The sequence below is a fragment of the Ciconia boyciana genome, chromosome 2 (genome assembly GCF_034638445.1).
Source record: "Ciconia boyciana chromosome 2, ASM3463844v1, whole genome shotgun sequence".
In the NCBI taxonomy this organism is placed as follows: Eukaryota; Metazoa; Chordata; class Aves; order Ciconiiformes; family Ciconiidae; genus Ciconia; species Ciconia boyciana.
This window is the reverse complement of record NC_132935.1, coordinates 26,483,216-26,503,947: the sequence shown is the minus strand read 5'-3', so window position 1 is coordinate 26,503,947 and position 20,732 is coordinate 26,483,216. Positions and strand designations below refer to the sequence as shown.

General features: G+C 39.9%; 1 protein-coding gene across 7 annotated transcripts in view; it reads left to right on the top strand.

Moving 5' to 3' along the window:
* The first annotated feature begins 343 nt into the window (after positions 1 to 343).
* Positions 344 to 20,732, top strand: part of DPY19L4 (dpy-19 like 4) — a 36,391-nt gene continuing 16,002 nt past the window's right edge. For 4 of the 7 annotated variants that reach the window (XR_012040801.1, XR_012040802.1, XR_012040800.1 and 1 more), the window contains exons 1-14: positions 344 to 571; positions 4,060 to 4,167; positions 5,140 to 5,264; positions 5,920 to 6,010; positions 7,771 to 7,892; positions 8,759 to 8,904; positions 10,720 to 10,843; positions 11,418 to 11,552; positions 12,858 to 12,989; positions 13,079 to 13,177; positions 14,394 to 14,467; positions 16,277 to 16,435; positions 18,135 to 18,254; positions 19,372 to 19,492. Coding sequence is in view for 4 of the 7 variants with exons in the window: in XM_072852183.1 (XP_072708284.1) it covers positions 433 to 571; positions 4,060 to 4,167; positions 5,140 to 5,264; positions 5,920 to 6,010; positions 7,771 to 7,892; positions 8,759 to 8,904; positions 10,720 to 10,843; positions 11,418 to 11,552; positions 12,858 to 12,989; positions 13,079 to 13,177; positions 14,394 to 14,467; positions 16,277 to 16,435; positions 18,135 to 18,254; positions 19,372 to 19,492 (1,695 nt within the window). In the remaining 3 variants the exon portion in view is untranslated. Of the gene's footprint in view, positions 572 to 762; positions 891 to 4,059; positions 4,168 to 5,139; positions 5,265 to 5,919; positions 6,011 to 7,770; positions 7,893 to 8,758; positions 8,905 to 10,719; positions 10,844 to 11,417; positions 11,553 to 12,857; positions 12,990 to 13,078; positions 13,178 to 14,393; positions 14,468 to 16,276; positions 16,436 to 18,134; positions 18,255 to 19,371; positions 19,493 to 20,732 lie in introns of those variants that run through there. The other 3 variants (XM_072852185.1, XM_072852186.1, XM_072852187.1) reach the window with 3 other exon arrangements.

Here is a 20,732-nt window from a genome sequence, read left to right as displayed (position 1 = left end):
CCCACAGGAGATGCTCTGATTAGGGCCCCGCGGCCTGGGTGGCCCCCTCTGAAGGGGCAGCATTTCCCGGCCCGGAGGCACCCCGGCTCTGGAGCCGGGCTGGCAGGCGGGGGCGGGAGGGAACTGCACTTCACTGCCTGTGTGATGTTAACTTGGAGGCTGCGAGGCGGGGTGGGCTGACAGGAGGCCGGAGCTTCGCGCCTCGCGAGGGGGCCGGTGCCGGTGCCGGCTGCAGGGGGAGCCCCTCTTCCCCCGACGGAAGCGCGGGTCAGACGGCCGCCGGCGCCTCGGTACGCCTCGGTACGCCGCGGCTGCGCTCCGGCCTCCCCCCCTCGCTCTGCTACCACAGTTCCGCCGGCGAAGGCGCCCGTCAGCGGGAGCAATAGCGGGGCGGCAGGAAGTGAGGGGCCGCTGCGCTCCGCTCGCCGTGTTATGCGAGAGCGCTCCCGCCCCCGTGGCCGACGAGAGGCGGGCGACGGCGGCAGGAGCGCGGGCGGGTCGGCGTCGCCCCGGAGAGAGCGGCGGGGGGCGTCGGTGTGTGGCGGCGGCCGCAGGCTGGCGATGGAGGAAGGTGAGGGGGCGGCGGCGCGTGTGTCACCCTTATCCCCCTCCGCCGCCGCCGCCGCCGCCGGCGGGGCGGGCGGGCCTGCGGGCGGCCCCGCGGGCGGCCCCGTCCCGCGCCCGGCAGAATCGCGGGAGGGGGCGCGCGCCCAACGGCCGCCTCGGCGGGGCCGCCGCCGCCTCAGGCCGCCGCCGCCTCAGGCCGCGGAGCTGGGGAGCGGGGAGGGAGGCCGGTGTGCCCCCCACCGCCGCCTGCCTTGCCGGGCCGGGGCCTCTTCCCCTGCCGCAGGTCGCAGTGGGGCTGCGGCGGGGGCTCGCGGCCGTGTCAGGTACGTGCCGGGATGGTAACGCACGTACGAAGGTAAAACGCCCGCCCGCACGACGCGGAGTCGGCCTCCCCCAGCAGCGCTGGTCCCTCCGCTGGTGGCTGTGCAGGCTCAGGCCAGGCCGACCCCTCCTCGGCGGCCCCTCGGGCCCCGCTGACGAGGCCTCTTCCCCGCCCAGGGCAGCCCATCGTTTGCAGCACCAAGCGGGAGGAAGCTGGGTGGATGGGAGCCCAGAAACTTGGGGTCTGTTTCTCTTCCTTCGCCCGTTATTGCTTCTGTGCAGAGCACCCCGGGCCAGCATCCCTCGGCTCTGTGGATGCCTCCGTGAGCGTGCTTTTTCTTTGGCATCAGTTCCGTTTCCCTGTGTGTATGTTTTAGTTTGTCTCCTCTCTCGTTTCACTTTTAGCCCCCCACACAAACATTTTTCTCCAGGTCTCTTGTGCTAACCCCCTTTGTGGGGACTAGGAGATGGCATTTAGTTTTCTTTGGGAAATCAACAGAAACGTGACTGTAAATAGGCACCCAGAGAAATCCAAGAGCAAAATAGGCATATACGATACTGTCCCATGGCATATTCCAGCCTCCCAACTGTTCTCAGCTGGGGGAGTTTCTGAACTGGATGTGATTTCCGTGTATTTAGTAGTCTTCGACTATTTGTCCTCCGTGAATGTGTCCTTCTTCTCTTGAATCTATGTAAACTCTTCATTTACAGAACATTCTTTGGGTAGGAGTGATCTACATAGAGGTGATGTGTGATGAACTGGTTCATTTTAGCCTGACTCACAGGGTTTGTTTGATAACTTCTTGTTCCACTGTTAGAAAAGAGGGTGAATCACTGCTCTCTATTCAGCCTGTTTGTGCACTTCACTGGCTTGTAGACCTCTGGCATGTTTCTTCTTCTTCAGAGAGTCATCTTCTTTTCCAGACTGAGGCATCCTCACTTGCTTCCTTGTTCCTTGTATGGGAGCCATTGCACGCCTTTGATCATCCTCGTGGCCCTTCTCTGAACATTTCCCAGCTCTACTTTATCTTTCTTTAGATGAGAGGACAAGAATTGCGGACAGTGCTCAATTTGCAGGCGAAAAATGGATTAATATAGCGGCACGCTGGAGCAATGAGTTACACTTTTCTGCAGTAGAAACAAAAATAAGTGGAACGCATGTTTTCTGAACAAGAGTTTAAAAAATATACTGTTAACTTACAGGGGGCTAGAAAGCAATCTCGGATGAAAAATTGCTTGCTAGATAGAGAGCTACTAGAGGCTGTGTCATCAATTCAAAATCCTAGATTATTTTTAGTTGTCACCTTGTTTGACTTTCATTTCACCCCATTTAAAGGATTCATAGAAGTGGAAACAGCATTTTTCTTGTTTGAGGCAGCTGCAAAAGAAACAGAAGTAGCATACTTGCATCTTTCTTTATTATTGCTTTGTGGGGGGAATCTGTTGAGCAGTCTTCAAAACCAAGGGGAACATCATTTGCCGACAGAGAGGTAGTTGTTTCAGAATTAGAATTTTAAATTGTTCTTTCTTTGGGAGTTTTCTATTACTGCTGCTAACTGTAGGCTTTTTAAAAGTGTGTTACACTCCTAATGTGGATCACTTATCTGCCAGAAAAACAAAATAAATGCCTTTTCCTCCAGTGTTCTCACTGCTGTTGCTTTGGTCATAACTAGGATGACAAGGGCAGACAGTTGTCTTTCCAAGCACATATCTGCCCATTCTAATTTTTTTCCTCTCATTTTATTTTGTGTGGTGCAAGTGATTTTTAACTGCAGTGCCCTCGGTGTTTGCATTGCTGATTAACTTAGTATACATGACATGAAGAGATACTGGTGTATGTTTCATTTTGGATGGACATAATGATAAATGTGATATTGAACACCCTAAACCTTGTTTTGTTTAGTATCTTTCCAATTCTTCTCTTGTTTAAGAAGGTAGACTTTTTCTGTTCATTCCATGAAAAACTTTATCATTGAGATCTTAGTTTGCTTAGAGTAATTCATAAATTGCTTTGAAAATCCTGTTAAAACACAAATACAGGTGTCCTGATACTGGCAGACACCACTTTAAAGGCTTATTTGTATTACTATCTCTAGTTTCTAACTTTTAAAGCTAATAGCTGGGAGTTAAAAGTAGACTATTTAGACTTGAAGTAATGTACAACCAGAGTAATTAAAAGCGTTATTGTGGGATGTGAAGATTGGCACTTCAAGTTTGAAGTTGAATGGCTTTATGAAAGAGCTGGTTTAAGTCCAGAGGAAATCAGTGGCTACAAAACTTCAAGCAATGTTGAAATCAAGATGAAACTAGATCAAACTGGATAGCTAAAAATTCTGGAGCATGAGTTACAGTTAAACATTTCATCACATGTGGATGTCATCTTTAATATAGTAATTATAACAGATTTTTTGCAATGAGTCTTTTTGTATGGAGACTTGCACTCTGTGAATTAGCCTCATTGCCTTTTGGACTCTAAAATAAATGGGCCAGGGCTTCAAACTGCTGTTGTTTACAGAAAACTTAACAGAAGCTGAAGAAGCCCTCAGTCTTGTGATGCGATCTACGTGGCCTAGCAGCCTGGGCTTTTTAATTATATGTTAGACTAAAAATTTATAAATCTGCTTAGTTCCAGTAGACCTGGAAGCAGGAAAAAAGTGATATATTTACGTTATAAAAACTTCCACCATATGAATAACAGGCAGCTCAATTTAAAAGTAATGGACTAGCTCAATTTTTGTATTACAGTAATGTGCCTGGTACACTCCTGTACTATAGCAGCATAAAACCAGCATGAGAGTAGAATGGAATTGGCACCAATTTCTCACAGTGTCTGTATCAGCTTATCTAAACTACAGCTTTCCTTCATTTGTGTAATACGTTCACTATGGAATAAACCAGTTAGCTTCCAGTTTGGGGTCTGGGTAATCCCAGAGTATGGCCTCAAGAGAAAACTATTGGATTTTCTAAGGAATAACATAGGAATTGATTTCTGTATTGTTATATTTTTATTTTAGTTAGGCATATGAAGTCTTTAATTGAGTCTTTTTGTCAAATATATCTGCTGTGGGATTGAATCAGTAGCAATAACTGGCTGTTACCTACTGCTGTGTGGATTTCTCAGAGTGTGATTTTAGGTATTGTGTTGCAATAACTTCAAAAAAATGTCTTCAGGGGCAGCAGACCTGCGACAGAGAAAGAAGCAAAACTGCACAGAATCTGACAAAATGGCTCCAGAGGAGAGAAACAAAGAAAACTCAAAGCTGGGAAGATCGCCAAAATGTAAGCTACAGAATTTTTAGCCAACTTCTGATTTTTTTTTTTCATTATTCTTTTACATTTTATGGGAAGATATTTGTAGCACAGTAATTTATAACAGACTTATTTAAAATTAGGTTTTTGAATGTTTCAAGAAAAAATAGGCATGCACATTAGAATTCTTTAATAATGACATTTTATGACATTGCAGCGTAAAATGGTAGTCCTGGATTGTTTCAGGTTGGGGGGAGGGGGGAAAGGGGGAGAGGCAGGGCGGTTAAGAATCTTACTGTTGTTACTATTTGAGTACAAATAAATATTTTAATTACGCCTGGAATGATCTTTCAGTTGGGAAGCTGAAAGGCATGAAGTAATGGTACTGAAACAAGAACAGACAAAAGGTCCTTACAGCTTTTCAAGAAACAGAACTAAAACCAGGTGTAATTTTAGAGGAGTGCTCACCAAGCTACCAAAAAGTTCTATGTTAAAAGTGCATACTAACTTGAGGAGCTACGGGTGAAGTAGACAGCCACTGAATGAGTTTGGTAAAACTCAGATTAGTTCCTTCCTCTTATATTTGAAAACAGAACAGAGAATCAGTATTGATGTTAGATGTGGTATTGCCACCTCTTTCTGTTAATGTCTTTAAGAAGTTTGTGGTGTTTTGGGTAAAATCTAGAGTTCACTTAGTTTATTTGGAAGACACTTTTCCTTCTTGGAATTCCTTTGAAAATGAAGCTTACTAGAATGGAGAGAAATTTGCAGTGTAGTGTTTGAGTATTTTGTCTGAGTCCTATGAAGCAATGGTAACAACTGGGAAAGAAAACTGCAGGACAGGAATAACAAACCAGTTCTCAATGTATCTGTGCTGCTGATGGTGTGATAATTCTGGTGCCAGTAAGTTTACTTGCTGTTCAGAAATGAGTCATATTGAGGGCATACTGTTTGTTTTTAAGTCTTCTGGACTATTTTAGCTTTTTCACTGTCCCTTTTCAGATATGTTAATTCAGCGTTTTGCGAAACTTTTCTTTGGCTGTCTTGCGGCAGTCACTAGTGGAATGATGTATGCTGTGTACCTCTCAACATATCACGAACGGAAATTCTGGTTTTCCAGCAGGCAGGTAAAGAAAAAAAGTTAAACTACTGAAACACAAGCTAAATTGTGTCCTTGAAATCAAAGCTGATCCATGTCAGGTTGGAACTACTTGCTTGCAGAATCCCATGTTGTTCTAGTCAGGCCTCTGTCTCTTTTAGTCTCTCTTTTTTGTGTTTTGGTTTTTTAAGGTGTTTCTCCAACTAACAGTAGTCTTGTCTTGTCATGCTTTTATGTGTTTTCCCATGCCATCCTTTATTGTTGAAATACCTTTCTAAAATTTGGAGAAACAACTGAAGCATGCTGGGGTTGCATAAGCTAAATAACAGGAATGTATGGTTTGGGGTTTTTTTTTTTTTTTTTTTAAGAACTGTATTATTTAGTGAATTATGGAAAGTTGAATGAAATTAAGATTTGTGAATATGAAAGGATCCTGTGGATCTTGTGCTGACTTATGATGTGGATTTGAGTTGCTCTGATTCCAAGCATGTTTGCTAAGTTATAGAGAGCATTATATACCTGACAGAGGTGCTGTGAAGATTAATGTTTTGTGGAATATTTTGAAGATGTACAGTGGAGTCATAACCATGTGCTGTATTACAAAACCAGTCTATCTGAAAATATATAGTCTTCTATGGAAAGAGATTGCAGGAGGTGAATATATTTTTTTTTTTTTTTCCCAGGAACTTGAACGAGAAATTACATTTCAGGGTGACAGCGCCATTTATTACTCATTCTATAAAGAACTGCTAAAGGCTCCTTCCTTTGAAAGAGGTACAAAACCCGTTTGTTTTATTAACCTTGAAAAGTCCTGTTCCTTTTGGAGACAGTAAAAAACTCCTGCAGACTGGGGAGACTGATTTTATACTCTTATATAGGTATATCAGTCAGATTAATTAAAAACTGCATGCTGACCTAACTTTTCAGTGCCTTTTTAAAAAGCAATATCTAACTATCCTGTATTCCGGCAGATTGCCTTTAATCAATACTCTGGAATAGGATTGATATTACTCTCCCATTGCCCCATATGGAAGTTATCATTAGGTTTGCCTGTGCTACATAGGGGAATTTTTGCCATGTAAGCATAACTGATCTTTAATTTGGGAATGGGGGATGGAAATTACTGTTTTGCATACTCTGTGAGAAGATGGAACAGGCTTTGTCAAGAGTTGATCTGCTCAATCCTGTCCCTGCCGGAGGTTTCTACTCCTGTCAGCTATGGTGAATAGATATTGATGAGCACTGAGCAATGGGGACAGAAACCAACAGGAAGGAGAACAGACTGGGTGGCAATGGTGTCTCCTACCTTTGTGCTCCTGCTCTCTATCCTGCACTGGCTCTGGAGCTCACTGACTCCAGGTCCCTAAACCAGCAGAAAACTAAAGCAACGAAAAGAAGATATAATACTTTCGTGCTAGTTTAGTGAGTTCAGAAGGCCACCTGGGCTAGCATGGGGAAAAGGCGAGAACTGCTGGAGGGAAGAGGGTGTGAACAGCCCTGTCTTGCAGCCAGTCAGCTGTAGTTCAGTCCCCTTGTGAAACCTCATCCGAAGCCAGTTAAACTTTGTAGGTATAGTTTTATTGGTTGAACAGTTTTCCAGCTGATGTGTAGCTCATCAGCAATATATAATAGGTCTTTGGTACAGTCGGTTCCTCATTATCTCTGGGGAGATTACCTATGCTGTGGATAGATGGACTGCCTCATTCAGGCATGCTGCTTCTGCAAACAGATAGACTCACGTGTCTACTAGGTATTATGTGGGCACCCAGTTTTCAAAGGTCTGTCATAGCTGTGTTGAACCCAGTTATAAGTCCTGCAAGACCTGGTTTGGCCTGCAGAGAATCAGCTGCAGACCTCACACCAAGGTTTGCTTAGAGCTGGAAACAGTAATCTTGCTTGGCTGTTGCATCGTTGTTGGGGTTTTTGTTCTTTTTAGGGTTTTTTCCTTTTTTCTCTAATTTGGATTATTTTTCCTCTTCCCTCTATCGTCCTAAGTAATGATGTCAGTTTTTAATTATAATATCTCAGAATGATGTATCCTTGCAGTATGCCAGCTTCAATTTCATCTCAGTCCCATACAAAGGTGATTCTTAGAAATCTCAGAAACACAGGACTGAAAAGGGTGATGAGGCCATCATATCTGACCTCTTTGTGGAGATAAGTTTAATACATCCTCCTCATCCCTGTTAGATCTTTGTCTCACTTCTTAAGAACCTCCTGTGAAGGTGATCTGTAGGTAGCTGGTTCCAGGGCTGCATCAGTATGTTACTGAAAAGACTACGTTTCAGCTGGTTAGTTTTGGGCCATCTATTTAAAGGCTAGATCAAAAAATGCTAATAACTTTGTTGCTAAATCAGTAGGGTTGAATGGCATCTGGCACAGAAATTTATCCTTCCTTTAAAATTAGGAATAGTGAATCAGTCAGTAGCTTTAATGATCAAATCTGTTTCCCCCTACCTTTGAGTACGCTTTCACCTCTTTTAAAAACAGCAATAGTAAGTGGTTCCAAGAATAATACATTTTTTTATCTATAGGTGTTTATGAGTTGACCCACAACAATAAGACAATATCACTGAAGACAATAAATGCAGTCCAGCAAATGACTTTGTACCCAGAGTTGATTGCCAGTGTTTTATATCAAGCATCTGGTAGCGAAGTATGTGCATTTCTCCTACTTTCTATGCTTTCATTATGGTTGTGTATGTATGTGTGTATGAGACTTTCTGTGCCGTATACAATAAATATGTGCAATTTTTGTTGAATGAATTGAGCTAAGCCTCTTACCAGGTCCAGGTTCTCCTCAATTCTGATCAGTCTCTGGCGTAGGATTTTGGTGGTTTATATGCACTAAACTTTTCTGTCTGTTATTCTTTACTTCTACAAACCACTTAGAAATGTGGAAAGTATCTGTGCTATCCATTAGAAACAGGAAAGTTAGCTTCTTCAGAGTACAGAAGTCTGTTATCATGGTACCTGTCTCTACCAATTCCCATATAGATAAAAGGGAAAAACACTTTTGTAGATAAACCTTTTGTCTCTTTCTGCTCTACTCAGGCTTTGTTCTGCTTACGCTGCATACTTGTGTCCTCTCTCATTTATCTTTCTTTTTTTATTGTTTGTTTATTTTATATATGCTTCTCTGTGTTTGGAACCGTTTTTGCCACATCTTTACTTCTCCAAGTTCCTCCCCTACATAACTTCTTCCAGTAGTCCTGTGAACTTTATATCTCACTGCGGTATAGATTTAATAAATCTGACACATAAAATGTTTGTGCTAAAGCAAATACAAAAATCATGGCACTAGCAAGCTGAGTCCTGAAGTGTGCTCTTAATTCACACTGCTTTGTTCTCCCTGAGCCCAAAATAGAAGCATGCTCAATACTTTTCTAGAATAGGGGCCGTGTCTTACCTGTTTGTAAAGCACCTAGCACACTGTTAGCAGTATGCAAATAGTAAATAGTAATCATTTCCAGCTTCAGCTCAGTTGCCGCTATGTCTCTTCGTTTTTATTTGTAATTTCAGGAAGTTATTGAACCAGTGTATTTCTACATTGGTATAGTTTTTGGACTGCAGGGAATTTATGTGACTGCATTGTTTGTAACCAGTTGGGTTATGAGTGGGACTTGGCTGGCAGGAATGCTGACTGTAGCATGGTTCATTATTAACAGGTAAGAAAAACATCTTTATACAATCTAGTTTGTCAATAAGGCATTTTGAAATATTAGAGCAGATTGAAATGCTTTCTATTACACTTTGTGTTCTCGTTATGAGAGCAAGCTCTTATGCCGAATACAAAACATTTCCCAGAGATGCACTGATTCTCATGATGCTTTTATTAATGGAAAGGCCTCCTGTTGCCCAAACCATCCACGCTGCCAGTTGAACTGACTTTATGTACGTGTGTGAATACAGGAGTATTCTATCACAATTCTGTTTTGCAAAAACATTCCTCAGAAGGTTTTGGTTTTGTGCTGGTGAAGAATGAAAACAAATTTCCAAAGTTGCTGTAAAACAGAATTGCTCTCTGTGGCCAGCTCTAAATATTGTGACGGTTGTTCTGTTGCTTAGAAGGAAATAACCAAGTGCATTTTTCTTGTAAAGAGTCTTCGATATTTTTCTTAATCCATTTTTGCAGTGGGTTTTTGTGCAGAGTGGAATCTTCTTAGATGATCCTGATGTCAAGATTTTTTTTATTTTAAAATGTTTCACTTGCAAGAAAATGTCCCTTCCCTTTATGAAACACCACAATAATAGGGAGCCTCATTCAGGCAATGAGAACTGGTGTTCAGGTTCCTGGTTTGTCAACAAGTAGCTCTGGGGCTTTCTGTGAACTTGAGAGCCCTTGAAAGAAAAGGGCTATGGAGGAGCAAAATGTTAGAGATATACCTTTAAAGTTGAACTGTTGGGAAGCATCTTTTAGGAGTGTGAAGTCATCATGACCGAATCTGTGATAGTAGCTAAAAATACTGTTCATCAAGCTGGTATGAACAGTGGAAAGTATGAAAAATGATGAATAAATCTGTATTTTTTCCAACAGCAAAGAAGATTAAACACTGTTAACAAATTGAAAGGTCCAGTAGTTAAAAAAGCTCCAAATACGCCTCTGTAAGAGGCTTCAGCAGTAAAAATGAAAGGTGACGCTTTCAAATATCTAAATGATAAAGGAGCTTGAGGCTCCCTTTTAAAAGCATAGTAGACACAAAGAAGACTATGTACCTCTGAAACTGATGCCTTTGATCACATTTGAAAGTGACTTGTGCACTTTAGCTCTTTCTAAAACTTTCTCCTATAGCTCTAATTGTGCAGGTGCTATCAAGTCATTCCATGAGAAGACTCTGCTGCTGTTCTGGCCCATGCCCCCCATCCATCTTTAATCTCTTGTTTTGCTGGGCAGAGTTTTCCCTGTAGACAGAGTATCTGCTGGTGCTGCTGCTATGAGGGAGCACTACTTTGGATTCTAAGCATGTTGTGCTTGGCCGCCTAAATCACTTATTTAAAACATATTGTTAGAGAGCTGAAAGGAGTCTTCTCACAGCTATGAGCTGATTTCATCATAATCTGAAAAGCTGCTGCTATGGCAGTGGTCCCCTGCCTATGGACATGACCATTTAGCACTGCTTGTGGCCAAAGAAGGCTCCATTGTCACAGTGCAGGTTGGCAGAAGCAGTACATGATGGTCTGGCTCACACAGTACTGTGGTGGGTCAGAAAAGGCTGGAGGCAGATGCTTTTTGGCTTCAGTCCGATAAACGCCACCTAATAAGGAGACCTGCTGAATAAATGAGTGAAGATTGGACCTTCCATGCTGATATTAAGTTTGTGACCTGTATCAGCAGTGAAATTGTGCAGTATTACTTTACACCTAATACAGGAATAGGTTGCTTTCAAGGCTACACTGATAAGTAGAAGTGACATTTAGGTTTTCCTTGATATTTTTGTTCCATAAATCTTTTAATAATTTTGTTTGTCTGTACTTTATTCTAGGACAGATACAACAAGAATTGATTACTCCATACCATCAAGGGAAAATTGGGCTTTGCCATATTTTGCATGTCAAGTAGCAGCTCTCACAGGCTATTTAAAAAAAAACCTAAATTGTTCTGCTGAGGTAAAGCAAAATTAATTTCTTAATAAAAAGTTGCTGGTAGAACTGTGCTCTAGAGTAGTTACCTCTGTCACTATTGCCCTGCTAGGCAGAAAACAGTAGATATTTTGTTTGTTCTTTTCAAAACAGCCACTTGGATTTCACCTAGGCACGTGCAGTTTTTGCTAAGTGACTCGTGCCCTGCCCTGTTATGCCCCTGTGAGGGTTCAGAGAGAACAGTGTGGTAATGAGCTGTGTGCTGTCTTTTTAAAATAAACTGATGTAGAATTTTTCTCAGTATGTAAACTATTTTGTTGCTCTTCCTGTTGCTCAGAGAAGATGGTGGTAACTTCCTTTCCCTGTCTCTCTTGTCAAAGATGTTTCTTCTGATTGGCTTTAAATGTTTTTGAATGTTTCAGTAATTACTTTTTTCCATCTGAGAACATGTTAAATATGTCTGAAGTCAGTATTTTAGTTATTTCCTAAAATGACGATTAATTTCCATAGTTTCTGTTTTAATGACCTCTCAGTTACTTGGTGACAGAGAAGCATAGGTATGAAATTAATGCTTTTTTTTGTTTTTCTTTTTTTCCTCCAGAAGTTTTGTTACCTTTTAGTGAGTGCTTCGACATATACCTTCATGATGATGTGGGAATACAGTCATTATCTCCTGTTTGTCCAGGCTGTTTCTCTTTTTCTGCTAGACAGCTTTGCCCTGGCACAGACAGAGAAGGTATTAGAACTCTTCAATCTAATGATAGTTGGGGACTTAAATACAGCCTCAGAGGGGCCTGCCATACATGCTGCTCAGGAGCTCCACAGGGTGCAGACTGAGTGATGACTTAAGTGTCTGGCAGCCTAGGTCCAGCTGAAGTGCATGTCATGTCCATCAGAAGAATAAAATGGCTTAAACTCATGCTCTTTTGGACTACTGTGTTTGGGACAGCTTTCCTAACAAAAGGATCAGAAGCTAAACAAAGCTTCTGAGACCTGAAACATCCGTGGAGAGCTGAAAGACTGATGAATGATACTCAGTCATGCATCCTTTTTGGCCTAGCTGCCTCTTCTTTTCCTTTCCCTATTCACAGCAGGGTGGGGCTGACCAAAAAACTGCTCTGTTGGCTCTTTGCAGTTCAGGGGCTCATGTTCACCCTGAATGGCCCACCCTGTACTGATTTAGTTAAATCAGTTAAATTAGATAAATAGGCTAGACAGATGCTGAATGCCAATTGATTTTTCAATACAAGAAGGTATTTGAATTTATGTCTGCAAAATGGTTCTTAGAAATGTTGCAACAATAAGGCATTTTTACTCTGCCTGTTGCAATGGTATATATGCTACTTTGTACATGTGTGGCTTCTGGTTTTATTAGATATTACTTCCGTTTCAAACTGCATGCAATACTAATTTGTCACCTCTTCTTTCTATTGCTTTTGTTTCCTGTTCCTCAGCAGTGGGAAATGTTTGATCTATTTTAGTTCAAAGCAGGGTCCTTAAAATATAAGGGAGAAGATGGGTGTTTTGGTAGAAGTCTAAAGAATCAAGTATCAGGGTTTACAAGATCTGCTTATCAATTAGTAAATAACAGAAAGTATCAATAACAGTCCACGTATTCCTGAGATAAGTTAAATTAACAACTTATTGTGAGCACAAGGAAAGCGCATGTTTACAGTAGTCAGCTCTTTCACACAAATTGTGTGTTTTCATACTGTTGCATTGTGGTTATTGCTTCATGGTGCATCACAGTGAGGTGTTACAGAATGGTGAGAGCTTGTAAAATACTACTACTATTGGCATTTTTACAGAATTCTTATGCAGTAACTGTGCACTAGTTACTTGAGGCTGACCAGGATCATTTTGATGTGAAATACTTTCCAGAGCCAAACGGTACCCTGCTAGATTAATGAGTTGGAGGATAGAGATCCATTAATCCCCTGATTAAAAGAAGAATGGAGTGAGCCATCTACTGCTCTAAAAAGCAAGATGTATATCCACTGTAATTTTATTTTATTGTGTTTTTATTTTGTTTCTTCAATAGGTGCATGAAGTATACAAAATCTACTTGTTTTCTCTCTTCTTGGGGTACCTTTTGCAGTTTGAAAATTCAGCCTTACTGGTGTCACCATTACTGAGTCTTGTAGCAGCTTTAATGCTCTCTAAATGCCTTCAGGTAACTAGAGTCCCCTCTAACTCTGAGTGTAGTTTTTATTATTTAAACTGAACTCCAAATGATATGGCATTCTTAAAATATTTTTGCAGATGAATATGAAAAAAGGTACATTTATGTCAAGATTGCTGAAAATAATGCACATTTATTTGGTACTTACAATAACAGTGACACTAAACTTCTTACTAAAGGTAAGATTCTTCGTAAAAATTATTTTAATTGTCAAAATCTAAATGGGAAGTTGCAGATGTATCTTGGAAAAAGCTTTTGAAGTGTTGCTTATCTTATTGATCTGAGCTTAATTCATAGCAAATTAGAATACTAAAAATTGAGTCATTTTGTATCTCTATAAAAAGTCTTTAACAACTCAAGCAGCTGGTCTTTGTTGGGGTTTTGGTCTTTTGGGTTGAGGTTAAAGCATAGTATAGGAATACTCTTTAAATCACACTTTAGCTATTTCATAAATGTGGTTTTTGTTATAACTTGGATGGCCTCTACAAACTGGTCTGAATATTAAAACAATATTCTTGTGCATGGAGAAGACCTAGTAGTCAGGAACAAGTATGAGTAGTCTCAGGGTAGATGTTAATTTTCAATTAAATTTCAACTAGAATATGGGAAAAGAGGCCTTCGTTTAGTGTAGGAGTCAGCTAGGAGTTGAGATTACACAATGGGATTTTAGCCTGGTCTTGTATTTTGATTAGCAACTCCCTCTTGCTGGTTCTAGTCTTTTACGTAATTTATTGTGCTTTTCCTCTATGTCTCAAACTCACCCTGGTTGTGTTAATTAACAGTGTCAATTTAAAAATAAAGAAGCTAGTGAACCCTAAAAATTTTGAGAGAATGCTCAGATCTGCTTGTTTTCTTGTGCCATTCAGACTGGCTAGCCTTGCTGTATCTCCAGGAAAATAAAACCTAACCTTGAAAAATATGAGTTAAATTACGTAGACAGTACACAGAACTTTTGGCTGCTCAAACAATTTTTGTGAAGATTACAAATGCTCATAACTTTTGCTAGGCTGAAGTCCTATTGTTTAGTGGAGCCAAACGCAATGTTCTTTGGCTTGCTTGGGGGTAAGTCTATGTCTGTTTTTCATGATCCTTTTCACACCATTTGGTAGTCTCTTGACAGCTTGTTGACAGCTTTTCACTTGCCCTCCTGCTGGGGTACATGAATGAAATGAAGGGAATGATGTTCTCAAGGAAACTCTAAAAATAGATTTATTTAAGTGAAGATTTACAATACTATACTGGTACCTTAATTGGCACACTTAATCCAATTTGTTAGTTTTAACTAAATCTTGAACAGTTGATTCTTCCCTGCCATTTTGTAATCTGAGTGAAGTGACTACGTGAAAGCTGCTTCCAACACTTGATAAGATTTTTCTCTGCTAAATTAATTTTCAGATGTTTGTTCCTCATAAAGAAAATGAGCATTTGCTGAAGTTCATTGAAGTAAAACTTGGCTTAAACACAACTAAGTAAGTTTTTTAAACTCTTTACACCTCCTGAGATATCCAAACTTCTGAAATGGCTCTGAGAAGTATAAAATTTCAGTGGCTTGTGAGAATTTTATAGAGGAGTTTCCATTTGTCACCTGGTTTTAAGATTGAATTAAAAAAGATGCATATACAGAACTTACTTAGGATTTTGAGGTTTCTGAGGCACCTCAATATTTTTCATGCCTTAGGGTGAAAGCATTTCATAGATTTTTGTTTTCTTTTGATGTTGAAGAGCAAAAACTTTTTGTACCTTGTCTAGTGTTTCTAATAAGACTTGAAAGCAAGAATAATAGAGTAAAGGTGGCGGTACTAACTTTTTATAGCCTGGAAAAGAAAGGGCTCTGAAAAGAGTCATGAACTGTCGATACTATCTCAAAACAGGGTTGGGCTGTGGGGTTTTATTTTTAGTTTTGTAAGAATAACATCCCCCAAAACCCCCCTGTATGTTTTGAAAGAAATTAGGACAAGGGACAAAAGTCAGAGGGAATTGTTGTGATTCTAAGAAAAACTGTTTGCATCTGTAAAAGAGTTGAATGTTGGTCTATAAGAAGAAGACATCATGGCTACAGTTTTTCTGGAAGACTTCAAATGGAGTATTGGTAAGGACTGAGACACCTCCTGGACCCAAGCCAAGACTTGCAGTTCTGTGCAGGAATTGGGACTCTCTCCTGGGAACTGCATCTCTCTTACAAAACTACTTCACAGCCTTCCAGGGGAAGAAGTGGAAAATGACATCACACATAACTGAAATTGTTGGGGAAATTTTGGAAGACAAGATGTAATGACATTGACTAAGATGCATTGTTTAACACACATACATGCACGTTCTTAAGTGTTTTGCAAGAATAAAAAAGGACTGCTTCTGGTCAGGATTTCGGTTTATTCAGCTACCAGGTATTATGGATTTTTTTTTTTTTTTCCCCCGGGGACTTGCTACATGTTACTTTCCAGGCTGTCGAACTCTGCAATGAAGCCAGTGATTGAGACAAACTGGGTGCAACTACGCCTAGCAAATTGTGTAACTGTGGGTTGGAATTACAGTTTGCAGCACAAGAGCTTCACGATCTGTCTTTTAAGGCCAGTTTGGACATGCCCAGCTGTTAATCTTTATACTGATTCTGTCTAATTGAAAGTGGTTCAGTTCTCTAGTCTTCCCTTGGGGGAAAAGAAAAAGAAAAGAGGGAGGAGAGTGGAACAAAACACGGCATCACATGCTGCACCAATTCCAGTTGAGAATACACATTGATAGTGCTTCTTGGCAGAGTATATAATCTTTCTGTTCATTAATCGAGAAAGAAGAATGATCCAGTGGGTTCAGCTACAGAACTAGAATTTCAGCATTAAGGATTCTGTTCTTGGCAGTGCCTCGGGCTTGTTTTGTGATCTCAGATGACCACTTTCCCTTCTTCATCTTCCAGTTTGGAATGGGGACAAGCATACCTTCTTGCATCAGTATCTCTAAAATCTTAATCCACTGTGACAACAAAGTGCTTTGTGGTCCCCACAATGGAGTTACATGGGAGGCTGGGTTTTTGTGATTTAATAAATGAGTTGTGGTCTGGTCTCTTCAGATCACAGATTCTTTTTTGGAAGATAAGCTTTTCACAGTTACTCTAAAGAGTACTTGCAAAGCAATTTCAAGTGATAACAAGATAACCTTTCAAAGACAAATTTCAAATAGTTTCCCATGACATGAATAGGTTAAACTGTGATTGGTTGTGTGCTGGGGTTTTTTCTAATATGTGGGGTATTGTTATTGTTTTTAATGGGATGTTTTTGCCTTACTAGGAATTTTACAATGAATTGGCTCCTTTGTCAAGAATCTCTTCAGGCACCCTCCCAAGACTTTTTTTTGCGACTAACACAGTCATCACTGTTGCCTTTCTATATTTTAGTATTAATTATCTGCCTTTTTTCTGTAACTCAGGTCATTTTTAGGAGAATTTGGTAAGTAACTTATTTATACTGAAAAATAAGAAGTTAAAAATAAGAGATTCATGGGTGTCTAAGTGAACGGTGGTCATGTTTGTTGCTCCAAAGTTTGTTGCACCATTGAGCTTGCCAGGGTGTGAGCACCAGTGGAAAGGCCCACCAAGAGGCTCCTAAAGAAAGTTGTTCAATGACGAGTTTCTTGAGCATCCCTCCAGTCAAGACAGGGAGTTATCATTGGTTTGTTTCCCTATAGATGCAATTCCTGCAGAGCTCTGGCTAATGTTTTGTGATATCTTTATGTCTCTTCCCACTGGGAGGGAGAAAGATGTTTTGTGTGTTTTCCCCTCCCAACAGCAAAGTTATCTGATTGTTGCTATAGGATTTGTTTCTCTGTTTTGTTTTGTTGGTTTTGTTTTTTTTTTTCCCCAAATTTACATACTGTGAAGGACGACATGGGTGGAGTTGAGAGGATTTCAGATTTCTAATGCTTCACTGTTGGGTGGTTTGTTTTTTTTTTAAACTCTTGTTTACTGTGATAAAGTCCATCAGCCTTTGCTGCTCAGAACAGAGCTGAAGTAAAACTGACTCAATTATTTTTAGTTTCACAGTGATTCACAGTTCCCTTGAGAGAAGGGGTAGTGGAGCTGTCTGTTTACAGACTAAGAATAGCAAGACTGCAGGTCCTAGTGTAACTTGTCTTGAAAACTCAATGGCTAGGAAATTATCTCTTCCTAGTAGAAGATGAATGGTGTAACTCGGGTATTAGGGCACTTGTCTTCTCACTTGTCTGCAGCAAAAATCAATAGATTTTTTTTCAAGGACTAAGACTTCTAATAGGTAAAGATTGTACTGCTACAAATGAAAATGTTTGTCAGGTTGGATGTGTGATAGTATATTCAAAACAATGAAAGAAACTCTTCTGATTTTTTTCTAGTGTTGAAATAACTATTTACTACTTTGTAATGAGCAGTGACTCCAGTATGTTCAACAGATTTTTAAAGAAAAGGTTAAAATAAACCTTCTCCCCCCTCAATTTTTTTTTTTTTTTAATTTTGAAGCAGTTGTTAATCTCAAATATTTTTCCATTTGTCATGAGGAAGTTTATTATAAAATTGCAACCTGAAATCACATCATGGTAGAATAAAATGTTCTCTATTGCATGCCTTGCTATCTTGTTTGTAGAAAAACATTTGTTGTAATATTTTGGTTATGATTTTTATTTATTATAATAATGTGACTAAAAACTGGTTTTGTTATCTTACTTTATCATAAAATGGTATACACATTCCATACACAATTATCATCCTACAGATTCCATAATTCTTCACCAATCTAATGACATGAAGACACTTAGTTACAATGCATGTACTGCATGCTTCATCTAAATGTTTGCAGAGTGTGCATGCTCTTAAATTAGACTGTCTCTCGTTGCTGAATTACCTTAAGACAGGATTTACAGTCATAGGCAGTGATCCCATTGTATTAATGCACAGCCATTGCTCCAGAGAGGTTACAGTCTAAAACAAGGGACAGCGGGTACTGATAGATCATTGATGAAGTACAAAAAACAAATAAGCAGTGCAACAATATTGTACAATATGACAAAGAATGATCTCAGTGTACTGCTGACTTAACGGTCATAAAAGTATTTTTTTGGCACCTTTGCCTGAGATAATGTCTGAATTAAGTGATGTCTCATTTTCTCCAACTGCAGTGGTGAACCACTGAAAGAGACAGTTAAACTTGAGGATGGTCGAATTGGAGAGAGGCCAGAAATAGTTTATCATGTAATTCACACAATTTTACTTGGTTGTCTAGCGATGTGTTTGGAAGGGTAAGTCTGATTTTGATGTATCTCTTTTGAAAGCAACAGAGAGTTCCTAACTGGACGTGATACACCATTCACCCCTTTGAAATTCACCCCTTTTCAGAAATGTATGTGGCATATGGTGGTACTAATTAGTAGGGGAGACAGCAAAGATAATTTTGACTATAAATTGGATACAGGTATATGATGAATTGTGCTCAGTCTCTTTAACGTGTTTTACAAGCTTTAATGCAGCCAAAATCCGAGACATTAATTGAAGCAAATTTTAATCACTTTCTTTATGGTATTTAAGTGTAGAACTGCACTGTAATTGTTTTAATACTGTATTCTAGCAAGATCTTGTGTAGTGTTTTGATGAACAGTGTATGTTCTGGAATAGTGGGACGTGGAAGACTTCTTATCCATCTTCTTGTGTTTAGGATAGCATGAAGTATACCTTTGCTTCACATGCTAAAGCAGTAGCAAAGCTGTTTCCAAAGGTATTGAGTTAATCTTTAAAGCTACAGAAGCTAATGTTGGGAAGATGCTGTTGTTCTAATCTTGGCTCTCAGCTAAATCAGCTTGAAGGTGGTAGACTTGTGTTTGTATTATGCTCATTGTCCTAAAATCTGAATATTCACAAATTCTTAAAGTGAGTAGACTGTTGTGTTACTATGTAGTTGTCTTGACTTACCTATCCTTAAGAGGCAGACAATACCAGCAAATCGTAAATTGTTTATTAAATATTTTCCTTTCCTTTCTTCAGGAACTCCCTTATAGTACAGTGTCTGTACAGCTTTGCTGAATAGCTGCTTTTTATCCTTGCTTGGCTGGAAAACTGCAACAGCCAAGTGACTTTACTAGTCTCTTTGTTTTTCTTTCATCCTCCCCTGAACTCTGTGAAGGATTTTGTCATCTTTGACCTTGGATCTTGCTCCTACATCTTGCAGCAGATAATCAGGTGCCTGCTCTTCTGCTAGAGATTTCCTTGGTTTACCCTTCAGTGCCATCAAATTTGATCTCAGATTGCTTGAACATCCAGACTGTGTTTGACATATGAAAAAAATCTGAATGTTTTTATAAACAGCTTGAATACAGAGGCATGCGCAGAGTCCCAACTAAGTTTTATTGCAATGTTTTTCAGAATGAAGTATCTATGGACACCTTATGTTTGCATGCTTGCTGCATTTGGTGTGTGCTCTCCTGAACTTTGGATGACACTTTTCAAATGGCTTCGACTGAAAGCTGTGCACCCGATATTGTTGGTGAGTTGCTGTTGCCAATGTCTTGGGAATTACAGCTAGCAAGCATATAACTGTTCAAACAACAATGACCTAAGACCTATAGAAGAACCCATTAAAAGAACACGTAGTTCTGTGAGCAGTGGATCTCATATAGTTTGCTTTTTCTGTGTCTTTCATTCTTAGTATCACACTTCCACATGTTCTCTGGTACCTGGTGATAAAGTTGTGCTCACACTACAGCCTTTCCTCATAAGAAGCAGAGCTGTCTTCATCTCTCTCTTTCACTCATCTGTTTAATTTCTTTTGACAAATCTTTGAGACCTCAAGCCCTCTGTCATATTTAGTTGAGATTGGCCAAGGAGGTCAAGCGCTCTGTAGGAGGAGTGCAGGAGAAAAAGTACAGGCATGCAGGCAAGCATTGATATAAGCCTTGTTTCCCTAGGAAATGAGGCTAAAAATGTGGTAGTTAGGTGTGTTTAATTGCTGAGAGTAAAGCTGCTTCATAAGAAATGGTATGTGGAATTACTTTGCATAAGATTTGTTCATGTGTGGCCATTATAGAGAAGTGTTGTGATTGAAGATGAGCTTGTGCTACAGTGCAAACAATTCCCCACTTCCAACCCTAGCTTTATTCTTAATATGCCAAGAGTTGCTTTGTGCAATTTTTGGCAGCTTTGTGCATTTGTTTTATTAACAAAATAAGGATAGGATATTATTTACCTTAATTTTGAGAGGCTTATAGGAATAAATATTTTATAGTTAAACAGAGATTGTCACTGTGTGACAATCACTATGTCACTTGTGAAAATGCCATAGACTGTTACCTCAGAAACATTGACAGTGTTCTTCCAATCAAGGAGTAACAATACGTTCATATACATGGTAAACACATTCCTTTATATACCTCATGTTTTCTTCCATATAGACCTGCTTTATTACTTTTAACATAGTAGATGTGTTAATAGCTTATTACCAAGAGAATGCCTTGTGTACACTCCATACCAAGTGTTTCCTGTACCATGCGAGCTATTTTCTCCTTTTCGCAAAGCGAAAATTGTATCAGCTAGAATGATGGTGTGCTGAAGAATGGGTTTCTGGGTTTTGCGTATCAGTATTGTTAATCTGAACAAAAGCATCAACAGGATCAGAGGTTTGAAATGCTTGTCTTGTACTTTTTTCCTTTCTCAGATTATCTCATTTTCATTTGTACGTGATAGGTGTTTACTTTTCTTCTGTTCCCTACATCATGTGCACATTGCAT